The sequence below is a fragment of the Oenanthe melanoleuca genome, chromosome 7, assembly GCF_029582105.1.
Source record: "Oenanthe melanoleuca isolate GR-GAL-2019-014 chromosome 7, OMel1.0, whole genome shotgun sequence".
In the NCBI taxonomy this organism is placed as follows: Eukaryota; Metazoa; Chordata; class Aves; order Passeriformes; family Muscicapidae; genus Oenanthe; species Oenanthe melanoleuca.
The window spans coordinates 5,973,803-5,989,233 of record NC_079341.1 but is presented as its reverse complement, the minus strand read 5'-3'; the positions used below and the strand labels follow the sequence as shown (position 1 = coordinate 5,989,233).

Below are 15,431 nucleotides of genomic sequence, written 5' to 3'. Positions count from 1 at the left end.
AGTTGACTGGGAGGTCAAAGAGCTGTGCTACAAAATGAATGGAAGGTGAATAGAAAATGAATGGAAATGAACCTCACCAAGGTGAGGTTTGCACCAGGCAGGACAGCACAAAATGCTCCCCCAGGTGGGAGACTTTCCACAGAAGGAGAAAAAAACACACCAGGGGAAAGGAAGACAAAGATTAAAAAACAAAGAGGCTAGAAATAAAACTTATGTCTCTGTGTAGAAGTAATTCATGTTTAATTCTCTTCTGTCACAAGAAATAGAACAAATATATCCACACACATACACAACTTAGGGCAATTAATAGAGCAGAAGGAAATAAATCTGTCAGCTCCTGACAAGGATCACACTATTCTTACAAAATACAAACAGGCCTGTCTTACAAGTGTTTTAACCTGGAATTTATCAAAGCACCTTCTTGAGAAGCTGAACATTCCAGTGGATGCATCCAAGGCAGCAGAGAAGTCGGAGCACAGGTGGAGACTCCAGAAAAACAAAAACTCTACCCACAGCCAAACACTGCATTTGTGACAAGGAGTCTGAGGAGTGGAGGAGGGAAGAGGGAAGTGACAAGAATAGAATGGAGTGAGTGGTCCCAATGATGCTGCTGAGGCTATGTATAGAACAAGTGCATGCCACAACAAATGCAGGCTGCACAATCCTCCCCCAGGTACATCAAGGAACCCCTAGCACCATCCATGGAGTTCTTCTCATTTCACCTTTTAAACACACTGCTGGGAGGCATTTTGATGGATTTATGTTGGAATGCTGGAGGGAGTTCCAATAAAAGCCACGCCACCATCACAACCAGAGGAACTGACATATGAAGAAAGGAAAACAGCTAAGCATGCCAAGCTTGGAAAAGGTGCAAGTAATGAGGATTCTTGCAGCTTACAGATATCTGAAGGATGTAGCCATCAAGGAGACTGCAATTAGTCAGGACAAAATGGGATTAATTTCAAATAGCACAAAAGGAAGCACAGTTACAATATAGTAATAGTTTCAGGAAATTCTTGATGGCAGAAAAGTGCAACTACTCTTATTTTAAAGTATAAAGCATCCAAATAAATGTACACGTTAGGTCATCTCATATGGAACCAGTCATAGTCTACAGCTCTGTCAAAGCACAGTCATGATCCTCCTGGATGGCTGTCAGACCCAGGGGATACCCAAAGAGCCTTCTACTGTTCTTTTTTTTGGGTGAATGGTGATGACTTCTATTCCAAACCAAACTGCAGAAAGGTTTGTATGGAAATACAACTATATTGAGTGGTTACAGCTATTCACTTCAGTGAAAATTTTGAAGTGATTACAGCTAATAAGCACGCTATTTCTAAACCTCTGAAGTGATATTATGATTCTGATGGACCATATGGTTTCAGTGTATTTATACTGCACTGAGCTCTTCAGAGCCTTTCCACATGTCAGCTGTGACTGTGTTCTGGGGACACACAGCAGGTTTGGGTGGTGGGGGACTGTGGGGGGACCTCAGTGGGACTTCTGGTGGGTTGTGGCACTGCTGTGAGCCACCCACCCCACCCCAAACTTCAGCACTGCCAAATTCAAGGAAACATTTCCTCTGTTAGAGTATTCCTTCCCAAACCCAATACCCAAATCAGTAATCAAATGTTGGTGTTAATTTGAAACGAATTAAATTAAGCAAAATACCCTGTGTTCAGGCTGTTTTGCCAGCAACAGGAGCAGATGCTTTCCTAGAGGCAGTAACTAATTTACTAAGACCCCATTCACTTGTTAACAGCACTGAGCTTGATCAAGACCTCCTGTGTCACTGGGAAACTCATAGCTGCTCTAAGAGTGCCTGTAAGTAAACAAGAAATGTTGCTGAATAACACAAAATGTCACCAACTCCTTGCCACATCAATCCTGCTCTTCAGAGAGACAACAGAACCCCTAAGGAAGGGCACTAAGTGTTTCTTCTTTATAGGTCGCTGAGCTATTAATGTTTTTTACTTTTTCTAACTCTGTTCCCATGGAGTTATGTCATGATAGAGAAGCACAGTCACATTAACCCTACTGCAGTCCTGCCATTCCACTGAAAACACGACCCATTAGTAATTAATCTTAGAACTGGAGGTAACAATAGTGCTCTCCACCTTACAACAGCACTGCTCATCCTGCATTTACAGCTCCTACAAGGACCCTTGACAGGGCAGGGAGAACCAGGGGAACGTGTGAGCCACTGCAAAACGAGACAGGAGCTGCTGATTCTGAAACCCCTTATTCACCAAAAGCTTTTCCTTCATTTCCTTTTCTGCAGTTAAGCACATACTTGGAGGGACAAAAGGTCCATTTGTTTCTCTCTCAGAGCACACATGTGAGACTCATTACTGTTAATTGGATTTATGAAAGCCTGCTGAAAAGAGACAAAACTGTAAAGATTTCCCATTTGCAGGGAAACAATCAAAGGAATAATTTCGTGTGCGTCTTGCTGATGAAGAGATGAGGAAATAATGGATGAGTCACTTTACATTATTATTCAAAATTCTTAAAATAGAAGAGATGAAAACACTGGTTTCTCTACAGGTCATATTCATGTAAGGGACTCTTTCTAAGAACCCAATTTGAACCTTAGTCCTGCTTCTAATTACCCAACTCCAAGAAGAAATCCTGGTCTCTGAATTGTAATTGTACAGATTTGTTGCTGTAATTCAATTTGTCAGGTGTAAAATACAAGTGCAATTTCCTCTACACAGCCCCCCTTCTAGCTTTCAAAGAGACACTGAACTTGAGCCATTTGATAATTTAGTCCATATTGTAGCTTTCACATTTATTATGCATAAAACTTCTGACAGATTTTTTTTTTTTTTTTTTTAGAAGGTGATATACATGGCTCTAGTCACTCTACTAACTGGTTTGAAAATAAATCCAACATTCATCTCGTGGCTACAACACAGCATTAGCCACTACCCACCTGGCTTATAGAAAAGAGAGTTTCAGCCACTCATGAAGAATTTTGGCATTTCCTCCCTTCAGGATTCCTGTTTCCTCTATGACAATCAAGAGCTATAGGAAATGAGTGTGATGCCACACCACTGTGTTAAACAATGGGCTTGAATATACAGAGTATTCACTATATATTAACTATATAACAGTATATTAACTATATATTAACAATATTGTGTATATGTGTGTATATATATATATACATATAATATATGTATATATATTGTATATATATATATATGTATATATATAAATTATATATATAAATATATGTATATGTATAAAATTTTATATTTTTATATTTATATAAAAATATAAATATGTAATATGAACTAAGTATATAAATGTATCAAAACCATAAGCACACCACACCCACTGTATGAAAAGATGCAAAATATGTGAACAATTCTGAAATATCCAAACTGTGGAAGTATGCACTGCCCATCCCACAGTGCAAGAGCTGTGTGAGCAGAACAAGATAAGGGTGATAGTTTGTTTCTCATTTTTCTGCTCTTTGAAACAATCTGTAATGAAGGACTGCAGCATAAGATGCTTTAGAAAATGCTTGGCTTGAGTTTTCCTTGCCTCTGCACAGAGCTGCTCTAATGACAACAATTCAATTTCTCTCGGTTGTGTTCCTGAGTACCTTTTAAAAGCCTTTCCAAAATTAAGGTTATATACTCCAGTAATTTTCCATATGGAAAAGAGTGATCAATAAAATACTGCTGACAATGCACACGATCTGTGGAGAGGGAGAGCTAAATATTAATTAGTTTGGAAAAGTTCCGAGCCTGTCATCTCCCTTAATTACAAGTTGGGTCACTGACTGCTCAGCTCGGGAATCCCTACAGAGGAATCCTAAGGGGGTTGGATGGCTGCATTTGATTTATTTGTTGCTCAGAGCTGAGACAAGCCCCGTGTTTCAGACCTCTGACAGATCAGGAGCTCCCCAGAGAAGGCACTGCTGGATGTCATCTGGGATGAGGGAAGCCAGGAACACCCAGGAGCCCCAAAAGGCACAGCCCTGACCTGCCTCACTCCCCAAGGAACCTCACCACAGAGGATTCAAATAAAAGCCACTCTCCTGCAGACCAAACGTGAAATTGTAACCTTGACTGAGGACAGAGGGACATTTAGTCCTAAGCTTTGCTTAAAAGCACAGTCAATTAAATTAATGCTGCTCAGTCAAGTTTTGGGCATCTCCAAGGATGGACATGCCACAGTCTCTCCTTCCAGTGCTTGACCTCCTTTAATTTTATTTTCTTTCCCTGTATCTGATCAGGATTTCCCATCTCTTAACTTGAACTTGTCTCCTCTTACATAGTTCCAGGACAAGCTTGACTGACCATCAGTCTTAGGCTGAAATTCTTTTTGTGTGAGGCTGTGTTTTCTTCCTGGAACTCTTGGAAATGCACCAGGGGCACGTAGCATCCTAACAGAACTGTGAGCCAACACACCAGTATTGAACAAGTAGATATTGCTATGGTCCAATGAGAAATTTGAACAGAGAGAGAGATGAGAGAGGTGAGAAACTTCACCCCAGGAATAAAAGAACACCTCTGTTCCCAGAGATGAACAACAAGAACTTTTTGTTTTTGTGCTAGAACATGCTAGAACAGCTCATCCTTGAAATAGCACCCCAGTAAGTTGACATGGCCCATGAAAGCAGCTGTGGGAAGGCTCAAAAGATGGGAGGGACTTCACAAGTGCAGATTTCTGGGCAGCTGCTATTCCAGGAAATTAAAAGCCACAAGAGAACTGTTTCTTGTGAAGTCTCCATAGCATGGCAAGAGAAACTTCTCTCCCTAAGTAGACTGAAGAAAGATTATTTTAGAGGTGGTAAACTGACTGAAAATTCCAGGTTTTGTCTCTTTGTTAGTGGGAAGGAAAACAGGGTGTGGTGAGAGAAGTGTTCTGAAGGTTTATTCTGATTTTCTTATGATTTTTTAAATTTTGTTAATAAAGTTTTTCCTTATACCCCTTAAAGTTTTGAGCCTGTTTTGCCCTCTTCTTCCCAATCCATATCTCACAGCAGGAAATGAGTAAATAATTTCTCCACTTTTCCTTTTGAAGCTCTCCATTATTTATAGAGCAGGTCTGGGCACACCTGGTCACCACAGGGAGCTGGTGGAGCAGCCACCAGGTTCTGCTGGACTTTTCTAATTACATTGCCATGACACTTTCATGCCCAGGAGCACTCCAAGGTGTTTCATAAAGAAAACCTCAAACATTTCTGACATCCTGGTGGTGGGAAGCTTTTCTGTCAGCTCAGCATTAGTAATACAACAGGCTACAACTCCACAAACCTCTGCTAGCAGTCCTTTAAAACTGCTTCCACCTCTTTCTAATCCTTAATTCCACCTGCTAGTTCATGCAAATTCACTTATTTGCCAAACAAACAGGTGTCAAGTGATTTACCAGCTCATTTGCACAGCAGAAGGACAAGCAAATATTATCTTGATTTTTCTCCCTCATGAAATATTTCCATAAAACTATCAGAAAAAAAAATTAGCTTTGCTATTAGAAATATCAATGCAAAGAAGCCAGAAAACCTGTTTATTCATTCCACTGCCACCCTCAGAGTATCCTGAACTATTAACTATATTTTGAGAATATTTTGCAGCATAAAAGATATTTTGCTTTAAAAAAAGACTACCTTGGTTTATTTGTAGAAACAGTTGTTTACTGCTCACATAGAAGAACATAATGTTTTTTATGCAATTACATTAAGTTTCCAGAGTCTCCCTTTTAAGCAAGCCTAAAACTTTTTTTTTTACAATAATAAGTATTTTGTAAGAATAAAATATTTTTTTTAAAAATTAAGACTACACCCACAGTGTACTATGCTGCAAGTATATAAGAAGCCCAGGATTTCCAGTATAAAGCCCTTTATACCACATCTTTACTTTGCCCATATTTTAAAATTCAGAGCCCAACCCAAATGAGGGTTCAGCATTCACATAAACAGAATTTCTAAGTGTCAAGACTGGGACAGGCAGGTTTAGGGCTGGCAAGGTTTGAGGACATCCTTGTCTGTGTTATACACCCTCATGATAAAACCAACTGTTTCCCACAGAGGAACACACAGAATCCTATACAATTACACATCTTTAAGCAAACTTTGCTATATAATTACACATTTCAATAATGACTAGTAAAAAAAAAAAATAAATAAATAAAATAAAAAGGGAGATTTTGCTTTTGCTTTATAAATTTAGGTTCAGGATTTTTTATGGACTACTTGGCCGGACCCCCTATGCATCATAATCCTTCACAGGCCCAAGTGTGCCCCAAGTTTAAAATCCAGATATTTTATCAAAATCCATTTGATGGAAGGAGTAGCTGATACTCTGTAATGGGTATTGTGGTTTCCTGTCAAAAACGTTTGCAGCAGAAATTAAATACTTAGAATTTGCAGCTATTTAAACAACTGTATTCTGCCATGTGAATCAGGATGTATTTATTAAAAAAAATAAAATAAAAATCCACAAACTTCATGAAAATACTGTCCCTCAACCCCAGTTATCATCTCACAGGTGTCAGATCACAGAATCATGGAACAGTGGGGGCTGGAATGGACCTCAGAGATCATTTAGTTCCAGCCCCACTGCCATGGGCAGGGACACCTCCCCTGGTTTGTGTTCCTTGTGGGAATATGCAGTCAGTGAGATGGAAAGGAACCTCCTTTCCTAAGTCCAGAAACTCATTTCTGTGAGGCAAGGAGGCAAATTCTAGCAGGTGTTGTTTGAAAGAAAACAACCAGACCAAGACTTGGCCAGTGCAGGCAATCAGGCTGTGTGCTGGCTGTGAGGAATCTTGCAACATGAATATTTGAGTTCAGCTGGGTCCCAGAGGAGGTAGCCTGATCACTTGCTATTTGGGGAAAGAAGCCTCTCTAAAAATACCATTTTCACACACATTAAAAAAAAAAAAATCATTTTAAAATGCAAATCACCCCAGTCAGACACAAAGCCTGACGAGTCCTAAGTCTTTGGTACAAACCAAGAATGTTGATGAGCTTCTAAACACAAACAAATAAAAATATCTCTCAGTTCCTCAAAAAATTCTCAACATTCTGCAAGACATTTGCAGAATTTTACAACAAAATCTGTTCTTTATCATATGCAATCAGGGAAGCAATGCCAGGTGGGAGATGTGGAGGTCACTCTCCAGGCATTATTTATGGATTTACTCTTACAGCTGTGAAGAAAGAACCTGCATTTCCTTTCTTACACCACTACCTGTATAACTAAATTCCATATTAAAAGTATTTGGAGATCTACTCTCTGAATTAATTAAAAAGAAAAATCCCCACAGAAATTGATGCTCACACTCAACTCAGAGTGTTCAGAACAAACATCCTCTGCCAAGGGAGAAACAAAACCCTCTGCCCCATCTGTACCCCTGCCTTGGCCAGTCCTCAGAGGAAAGGAACTGTAAACAGATTTTAACAAAATAAATTCATTACTCTGGGAGTTAAAATCTCCTGCTTCCTGATGCCTTCAGACAGTTTCTTATCTCCATTGAACAAACAAGGTTAAACATGACAAATATTGTGCCTTCTTGTGAGCAAATATTGTTGTGTTTACTTTGGGGTTTTTTTAAACAACAGTAAGTCACAGCTCATCATATAACAGTCTCTCAAGAATGCTGGGGGAAAAGCATTTGTTCTCACTCCAAAAATGTGTGGAAAAATGGAAGGGTCTGATGAGTATTTGTTTTTGAGAGACTGGCCAGATACAGCCATATTAGGAAGGCTCTCTCCCTCTCCCATGTTTACAATTGAATCACAAGTGAGCAAACAAAACAAAAAAAATCAACTCACTTTCCACTACCACCAGGCAGCATTAAAGAATCTGGCTTATAAATAATTATTAGCTGCATTAACATATTAAATAAAATGTTCTGGGTTGATTCTGTGGGATTCTTTGAGCTCATCCCTACCTACATTTTAAGATGCATCTGTTCAGTGGATTTGATGTTTGCAGGGAGTGATTGATGCTGTTGAGGTGCCTGAATGCCATTCAGCAAAGGAAATATTGCAATTGTCACCAGTTAGGGGCATCAGAGATCTTGCAGCTACTTACTCAAGTTCTACACAAAACCTCACTGTGCCCAACTAAGAAGCCACTCTCCACAGAATCCTCTAGATCCACAACTTTGCACTTTTCACTTTTTTTTCAGCAGTGAATCCCTGCTGATAGGAAGGTCGAGAAACCTGAATTTTCCCAGAGCCCACAGCAAAGGCAAGACTTTTCAGCATGGCAATCTGCACCTAGGAAAGGTCTGATTAGTTTAAAGACTTCAAAAACATCTTTATGGCTTTGAAAACAGAGGAGCCAGCTTGCTGTTTTCCAGCAGCATGGTAAACAACACGTTAGCAGCACGTTCTCCAAGTGTGAGCAACATGTTCAAATTAATGCTGTGCATCTCAGAGATTGCTATGGATATTTGCATCAGAAAATATTCAACACCTCAGACTCATTCTTTAAGGCCTCCATCTGAAGAAGCCAAACAAGTGTACTAATTTAAGCATGGTAACAGTCTAATTCCATTCAGCAGAACACCGACGTGTTTGAAGCTCACCATGCATTTAATAAACTTTTACAGAACTAAAGTCAGCTCAGTAACAGCTCTGAAGCAGAAGCTGCCCCAGTTTAAGTCTGCTGGACTGCAGCTCCTGCTATTTTTTGGGCCAGATGATGGAGTCACACAGAGTCTGATGGATGCAGGAGTGTGTGTCACTGCACGGGGCTGGAGACCTCTCTCAAGTGCTCTGGAAATGCACTTAAAACATGACAGTCTCCTATTAACTCACCAAAACACACCTGCTGCTAATGTTTTGAACCAGAACTGCTACAGGCAGCCTCACACAAATAAACCCAGTCACCTGAGTTCAGGTAGGACACAGGTATGATTTTATTGTTCCTTAAATAAACCAGTTTATTCTGTTGTCTTCAGAGTGCTTGGTTTTCAATCATGACCTAAGCAATGCTTATTAATTATTCAAATTAAAATAGGCAGAATTTATTTTTTTTCACTTTAATATTTAATGAGTTAGGGCTGCTCAGCTTCTCCCACAGAAGTGAACACTTTCAAGTTCCTAACTTTAGTCAAAAAAGACTGTAGCAGACCCACAGGGAACATAACACTGAATAAAGTAACAGGTGATTTTTCTGCCTTTACTATTACAACTCTGGCCTAGCAACTCAACCCTACAAACTCTGCAACATTAAAGATGAAAAACAATGTATTGCAACAGTTTTATTAAATTCTGCATGTGTAAGATAGAATTGAAAAATTACTCTCCAGCTACTGGTAATATACAATATGGCAAAGAGAACTGCAGGATGTCATTTTACCAGTATTTAAAATAAACCTATGGTAAATATTGTTTATTTTATATGTGCACTAGATAGCTTGAAATCAATGGATATTTACTGTGATCATGGAGAATTACAACTGCAGTTGCAATTCATCAGGAAATGTTTTAGTTTAATACTTTCTTCCTGTAGTAGGGAATGGATATTTGTAATAGAAATTCTCATAAAATACATTTTTTATGTCCACCACAACCTATTTACTTTGGTAGATGTGGGAATACAAAAATATTCTACAAAGTGTGAGAGAGCTAAAGACAACTGACAGCCTGAGGAACAGATGGCATTTTCAGAGGGCACCAGTGTGGCAGTATTTGAACTCCATGGGGTTTTCAAAAAAGTAGAGGCACGCCCTCAGACTTCTAAAAGGAGTTATAAACAAATTAATTGCTTTATTAATTAATTAATATCCCTGCAGTCATAACCAAGAAAGCTGTACTGCATGGTAGCCACCTGAAGTTCATGAGATCATCTTCTCCACCAGGCTTGTGGCATTGAGTTCAGAGTTTGATTCCAGTTATAAATAATTTGTGACTGCCTCCCTTGGATGTGGGGGAACCACTATTTCCATTCTACCCCTGGAGTCCCTTGTGTTTTTTAACCAAAAGTATAAATCTACATATATAGAGGTCACTGTTAGTCACAAAAAGAGATTCTTGTGTTTGAAGTATTTGGTCCTTTAACCAACTGAGACCAGACAGAGGTCTCTTGCTGACCAACCAAAAATTGTATATATTAACTGGGATAAATACTTTCAAATGGTTTGGGGTTTGCATCCTGAAAGACATTTTAAGGATTTAAAAAATCACCTGTGGTTTCAACTCCAAACAACTGATTTCTCTCTCCAGAAAGCTGTTCTTTTCCTGCAAGTTTCAATACTTTTTGAGATTATAAACTGCAAGACAGCAGCCCCAGCAAGGAAGATGAATTACAAAGGCAGACTACTGTAATTTGGCATTGATAACATAAGGCTTATAAAATAACAGAGTAAGTGAATTAAAAGTTCAGGACCATAGGCAAAACAAAGAGTTTGTGGCAAAAAACTTTTATAAACTGCTATAGCAGTTTATAACAGAAAAACCTTCCAAAGAGCTGCCATGGAGTACTCCAGTGGCAAATTAGCTATTGTTGGGAGACTGTGCATGCTTGAAGGATATTTCAGGAAATAGCAACTGCAGAGGGAGAGGATAAAGCCTTATTCAACACCTCCAATTTCTTTTTGCTCCATTTTCTGAAGTTACTTTTTAATAAGGGTTTGGAGGCTATTCTTCCACAGGGGCTCATTCAGATTTATTTTCCTGACAAAAGTAGCAGATTACAATTGGATAAGGCATCCCTACCCCAACAGCTACCCAGTGGGCTGGGGGCACCACATGCACTGAGTACTGGGCAGAGCTGTCAGAAATACCCAAACTGCATGCAGATACACATTCCTTCATTTCCCACCCTCACCTGAATAAAGGTCCATTCACCAACAACTTCTTCTTATTTTATTCAATTGTACAAGTTTTTGCAGTAACCTGTTTTCTCAGTTACCTGAATCCACCCTTTCCTTTGTTCCCTCTTGTGCCTTTCACTTCCCTCTGAGCTCAGGTTTTCCCAGTCCCTTCTTTTGAGGAATGGAACTGTGGCCTTCCCCATCCTCCTCCTACTTTGTATCTTTATTCCTCACGCACTTCTCTCCCCCTCCCAAATAACCCCATCTCAAAGCTCACACTCAGCAGGAATTAAAGACAGATGTGCCTCAGAGAAAAGACCAGGCTATAGAAACACTGTTATTCTGTCTTTTCTACCAAAAAGTAACTCTCCACTGAGCAGCTTCTATAGAAGGCCAAAGCTTTGTGTTTCATGTTCACTAAAAGCTGGCCAAAGGTTTGTAACTCTTTCTTCCTGCTGTATTCTGGGAGTTTTGAACCAAATCTTCATAAAGTTTTAAATGACTAGTTCTGTGTAAAACAGGACACAGGCAGAGGACAAACATGTAAGGATCACCCACAGAGACAAACAATCAGGGAAAGAAAATCCCTCAGTGACCTCTCCTGGAGAGCAGGGGGAAAAAAAATAAATAAAAAGAGTTTCAGGGCAATAGCAGGTCACTCCAGAATGGGACAGCAGTGAAAAGGACCAAGGAGCTTTCTGCCCTGAAAGCTGACCAGCTCAGGTTTGAAAATACACCACATGAAATCATCTTAAAACCACATCATCTGACCAGATCCAGCACTTTTCTACTCGATGTGAAATTCTACTGGAGCACACACACTCATCTCTATTTCTAGACAGAGTCTGGTGGCAGAACTCTGAAGGAGAACCAAAACTAAACAAATGCAAGTTCTGCACAGAAGCAATTCCATGCTGTTTTCAGGTTCTCCTTGGTTTATGAGGAAGCAGTGATTTTAGAAAGCTTGGAGCTCAGATGAAGAGACAATGAATGCTGTACAGCAAATAGGAAGATATGGCTGAGTCAGAGCAGCTCCAAAATTTCTGATTTTTAACTTCACAGTTTGCTGTTTCTCCTAGTCTTAAACCGTGATGGAAGACAGCAAGAGCAAACTAAAAGGAATTTCTAAAGACTTATTCTAGCTTACACTAATCAATATTTTCATCCTTCCAAGTCTGAAAAGCTTGTTTACAATGAAAGTGACCAATCCTCTGAAACAATGAAACATCTGATTTTCCCATTGAAATAGAGGTAAGTGTACTTCAGCACTTCTGTCTGTGCTAGCAATGCCCTGTATCACAACTCAATGGTATCTCTACCTCCTATAAATTAAAAAATAGCCCAAGCAGAAACACAAGCCTTGATGCCTGCATCTATACAATCTATGCATCTATTTCATAGGAAAGGATTTCATTTTGCTGTCCACAGAGCCAACATCAAGAACTCTTCCTTTTCAACCCAACCAAAAGTTTGCCAGTGCTCAGTGCCCACACAGAAGCTGTAAAGCTAAGGGCTCTTGTGGCAGTCCCCTCACTGAAAAGCAGGGTTGAGTTAAATACCTTCCCAGAGTACATTTTTTTCCCCAGAGTATGAGCACTTCAAAGCCCACACAATTATTTTTTAATTTGAATTTGAAGTTAGCACCAGTCTTTCCCAAAATACTTTGGTCGCCAATAATTTTATCAGTAGATAAATTAATCAGGAATATTGAGAATACAGGGTTGCCTTTTTTTTTTTTTTTCCTTTTCTGCCAAGGGAAAAAAAAATAATAATAAAAAAAAAAAAGCTGTTGAAGCAGAATCCATTATGAACTGCAAGATAATACACAGTCCAAAAGTTACATCAGAGTATTCTCAGTCCTGCCAAATGCATCTTTACTGAAATTGTTTAGTGGGAAGAAGGTGATGTATCATGCCATTATTTGAAATGTACCAAATATTTCTGCAGCAGGTCTTGGGTTTGCAACTGTAACAGTGAAATATTACACGCATATTGCCATCTCATGGATACTACAAACTCTTGTTAAAATTCCAAGAACGCAATCCCTAACAGAAAAATATGCAGAATCCGCAGCAAATAAAATTGTAAAGATTTACAACGTGAAAGCAGGAACTTCACATTTGAAACAGTCCAAGAATCTGCCTCAGATTCTCTCGTAGTAGTTACTATTTTTATGACTTGGCTCAGACTTGCTTTAATCTCTTTATTTAGGGAGAAATTGCAAGCTTGCCAACTCTAGCAAATGTTAAGTACTTCAGTAAATTCCCCATCAATATAGGTCGTGCATTCGAGGGAACAAGAATGTGGTGAGTAAGTTCTGCTCCATCTCCTCCAAAGAGGATTTCAGAACAAGGCAGTGATGGGAGAGAGAGATAAACAACGTGGCTAAGCCCCTCTTTTCAGCTCCATCCTCCTCTCCAGACATCTGTCCGCACGGAGCTGTGCCGTGATTGAGATGTTGGCGATGCGGCTCGCCCAGCCTGCCGCTACCCTGCATCCCTTTTATCTGAGCAGGCAGCGGAGCACATGGATCGCCAGGGCTGCTGCGTCCTCACTCTTCCATTAAAGTTCAGCAACAGCACCAGGCGACTTCGAGCGAGTCAGCAAAACCACAGGAAATCCAACAGATGCAAAGATGCCCAAGCACGGAGGGCGGATTCGGAAACAGCCCGAAAACCCTGTGCAGACTTTCCGGAGCATCTCAGCCAAATCGCCCAAACCCACCGAGTCCTGTCAAACCCCGAGTTTTGCGTTCGGGAAGAACTTGGCAGCCAGCGCACCAAAACGCGCATCGTTTCTCACGCTGTGCTCGAACACCTCTCTACCCGCACGGCCGGGACAAGCAGACAGACAAGTTTGGGGTCCCTCCCTGCGCTTGCCCGGGTGGGACCTGCTGTCACCGGGGCTGGCGGTCACCGGGGGGATGCTCTCGGCCGAGCCGCCCCTCCCCGAGCTCCCCGGGCCCGGCACTCCCCGGGCTGTCTGTCTGTCCGTCCGCCCGCAGCGCTGCGGGGACACGGCAGCGCTGCCCCGAGCCGAGGGCACCGCGTCCCCGCGGCCGCAGAGGGGCGGCGGGCGGCTCCCGCTGCCCACAGCCGGACGAGGAGGAGGAGGAGGAGGAAGGGAAGAAGAAGCCATTACCAGAGTTTTGTTGCCGTTCTTGCTGAGGGGGCCGCGGAAAACTCCCTTGATGTTGCGGAAGTGCCCGTTGCTGAGGTGCGCGGAGCTGATGACAATGTAGTAGCACTCCATGGGGCCGGAGCCGCCTCCGCGGGCCGGGCTCGGCGGCGCCGGGCGGGGAGCGGCCCCTCAGGCGCGGCGCGGCCGCGGGAGGAGCAGCAGGGTGGGGATGAGGATGGGGATGGGGATGGGGATGGGGATGAGGATGGGGATGCGCGGCGCGGCGGCCGCGGCGGAGCCGAGCGAGCTGCCGCCGCCGCCGGCAGGCATAGTGCTATTATAGCGAGCAGCCTTGCCGGTCGGCTGCACTGAGCCAATGGCAGGGAGCCACTGGGCTGGTACGGAGCGCTGTCAGAGGAGGACATCTGTCACACGCCGCCTCCACCGCCACCCACCGCCCCACGCCCCGCTGCCCCCGCCGCGGACGGGCCGGCAGGTAAAGGGGCGCGGGCGGGGGGACGGGGCGCAGCCCGCACCCCCACGGCAGCCAGCCCCGCGGGTGGGCTGTGCCCTCCTTTTTCCGGGGGTGGGGACGACGACGAGTGTGATTCCTCTGGGATTTGGGGGGTGGGGGTGGGCAGGGAGAGATGCCCGGGGTGCGACGCCCCCAGCCCGACGCTCGCTCCTCCTCGCAGCCTCCGCGCCCCCCACCGCGCCCTTCTCTTTTTTTTTGTTACACGTTTCTCCAGCACCCAACTCACAGGCACCTCCACCTGCCCGGGGTGGAGCAGCTCCCCCGCTCCCCGGGCTCCATCGCCCGCCGCGCTGGGTGCCACGAAATTGGGGGAAATCGGTCATTTCCCATCCCCGCTCGGGGTAAGCTCCATCCCACCCTTCACTGCCGCAGCCCATCCCCGCCGCATCCCGCCCGGCGAGCTGAAGCATCGGGAGCGGGCTGGCAAAACTTCTGGGTCACGGCATCGGGGAAGCGACTGGGGCCGCATTCCCCCTTCCCGGAGCGCCTGCATCCCTCCTCCTCCTTAGGGGGCTGCATTCCCCCTTCCCGGGGCTCCTGCATCCCTCCTCCTTAGGGGGCTGCATTCCCTCTTCCCGGGGTGCCCACATCCCTCCTCTTCCTGGGGGGCTGCATTCCCTTTTCCCGATGCGCCTGCATCCCTCCTCCTTGGGGCTGCATTCCCTTTCCCGGGGCTCCTGCATCCCTCCTCCTTGGGGCTGCATTCCCTTTCCCGGGGCTCCTGCATCCCTCCTCCTTGGGGCTGCATTCCCCCTTCCCGGGGCTCCCGCATCCCTCCTCCTCCTTAGGGGGCTGCATTCTCCCTTCCCGGGGCTCCTGCATCCCTCCTCCTCCTTGGGGCTGCATTCCCCCTTTCGGGGCTCCTGCATCCCTCCTCCTAGGGGCTGCATTCCCGTTCCCGGGGCTCCCGCATCCCTCCTCCTAGGGGCTGCGTTCCCGTTCCCGGGGCTCCCGCATCCCTCCTCCTTGGGGCTGCGTTCCCTTTCCCGGG

The 15,431-nt window shown here is 43.5% G+C and overlaps 1 protein-coding gene across 2 annotated transcripts in view; it reads right to left on the bottom strand.

The window, feature by feature from the left end:
* The window catches only part of ZNF804A (zinc finger protein 804A), a 136,364-nt gene that overhangs the window by 120,545 nt on the left and 388 nt on the right, over window positions 1–15,431 (bottom strand). The window contains exon 1 of one of the 2 annotated variants that reach the window (XM_056496373.1): window positions 13,927–14,272. The exons of the other annotated variant lie outside the window; for it this stretch is intronic. Coding sequence (XP_056352348.1) covers window positions 13,927–14,037 — 111 coding nt within the window. The 5' untranslated portion in view covers window positions 14,038–14,272. Of the gene's footprint in view, window positions 1–13,926; window positions 14,273–15,431 lie in introns of those variants that run through there. 2 annotated transcript variants of the gene reach the window in all.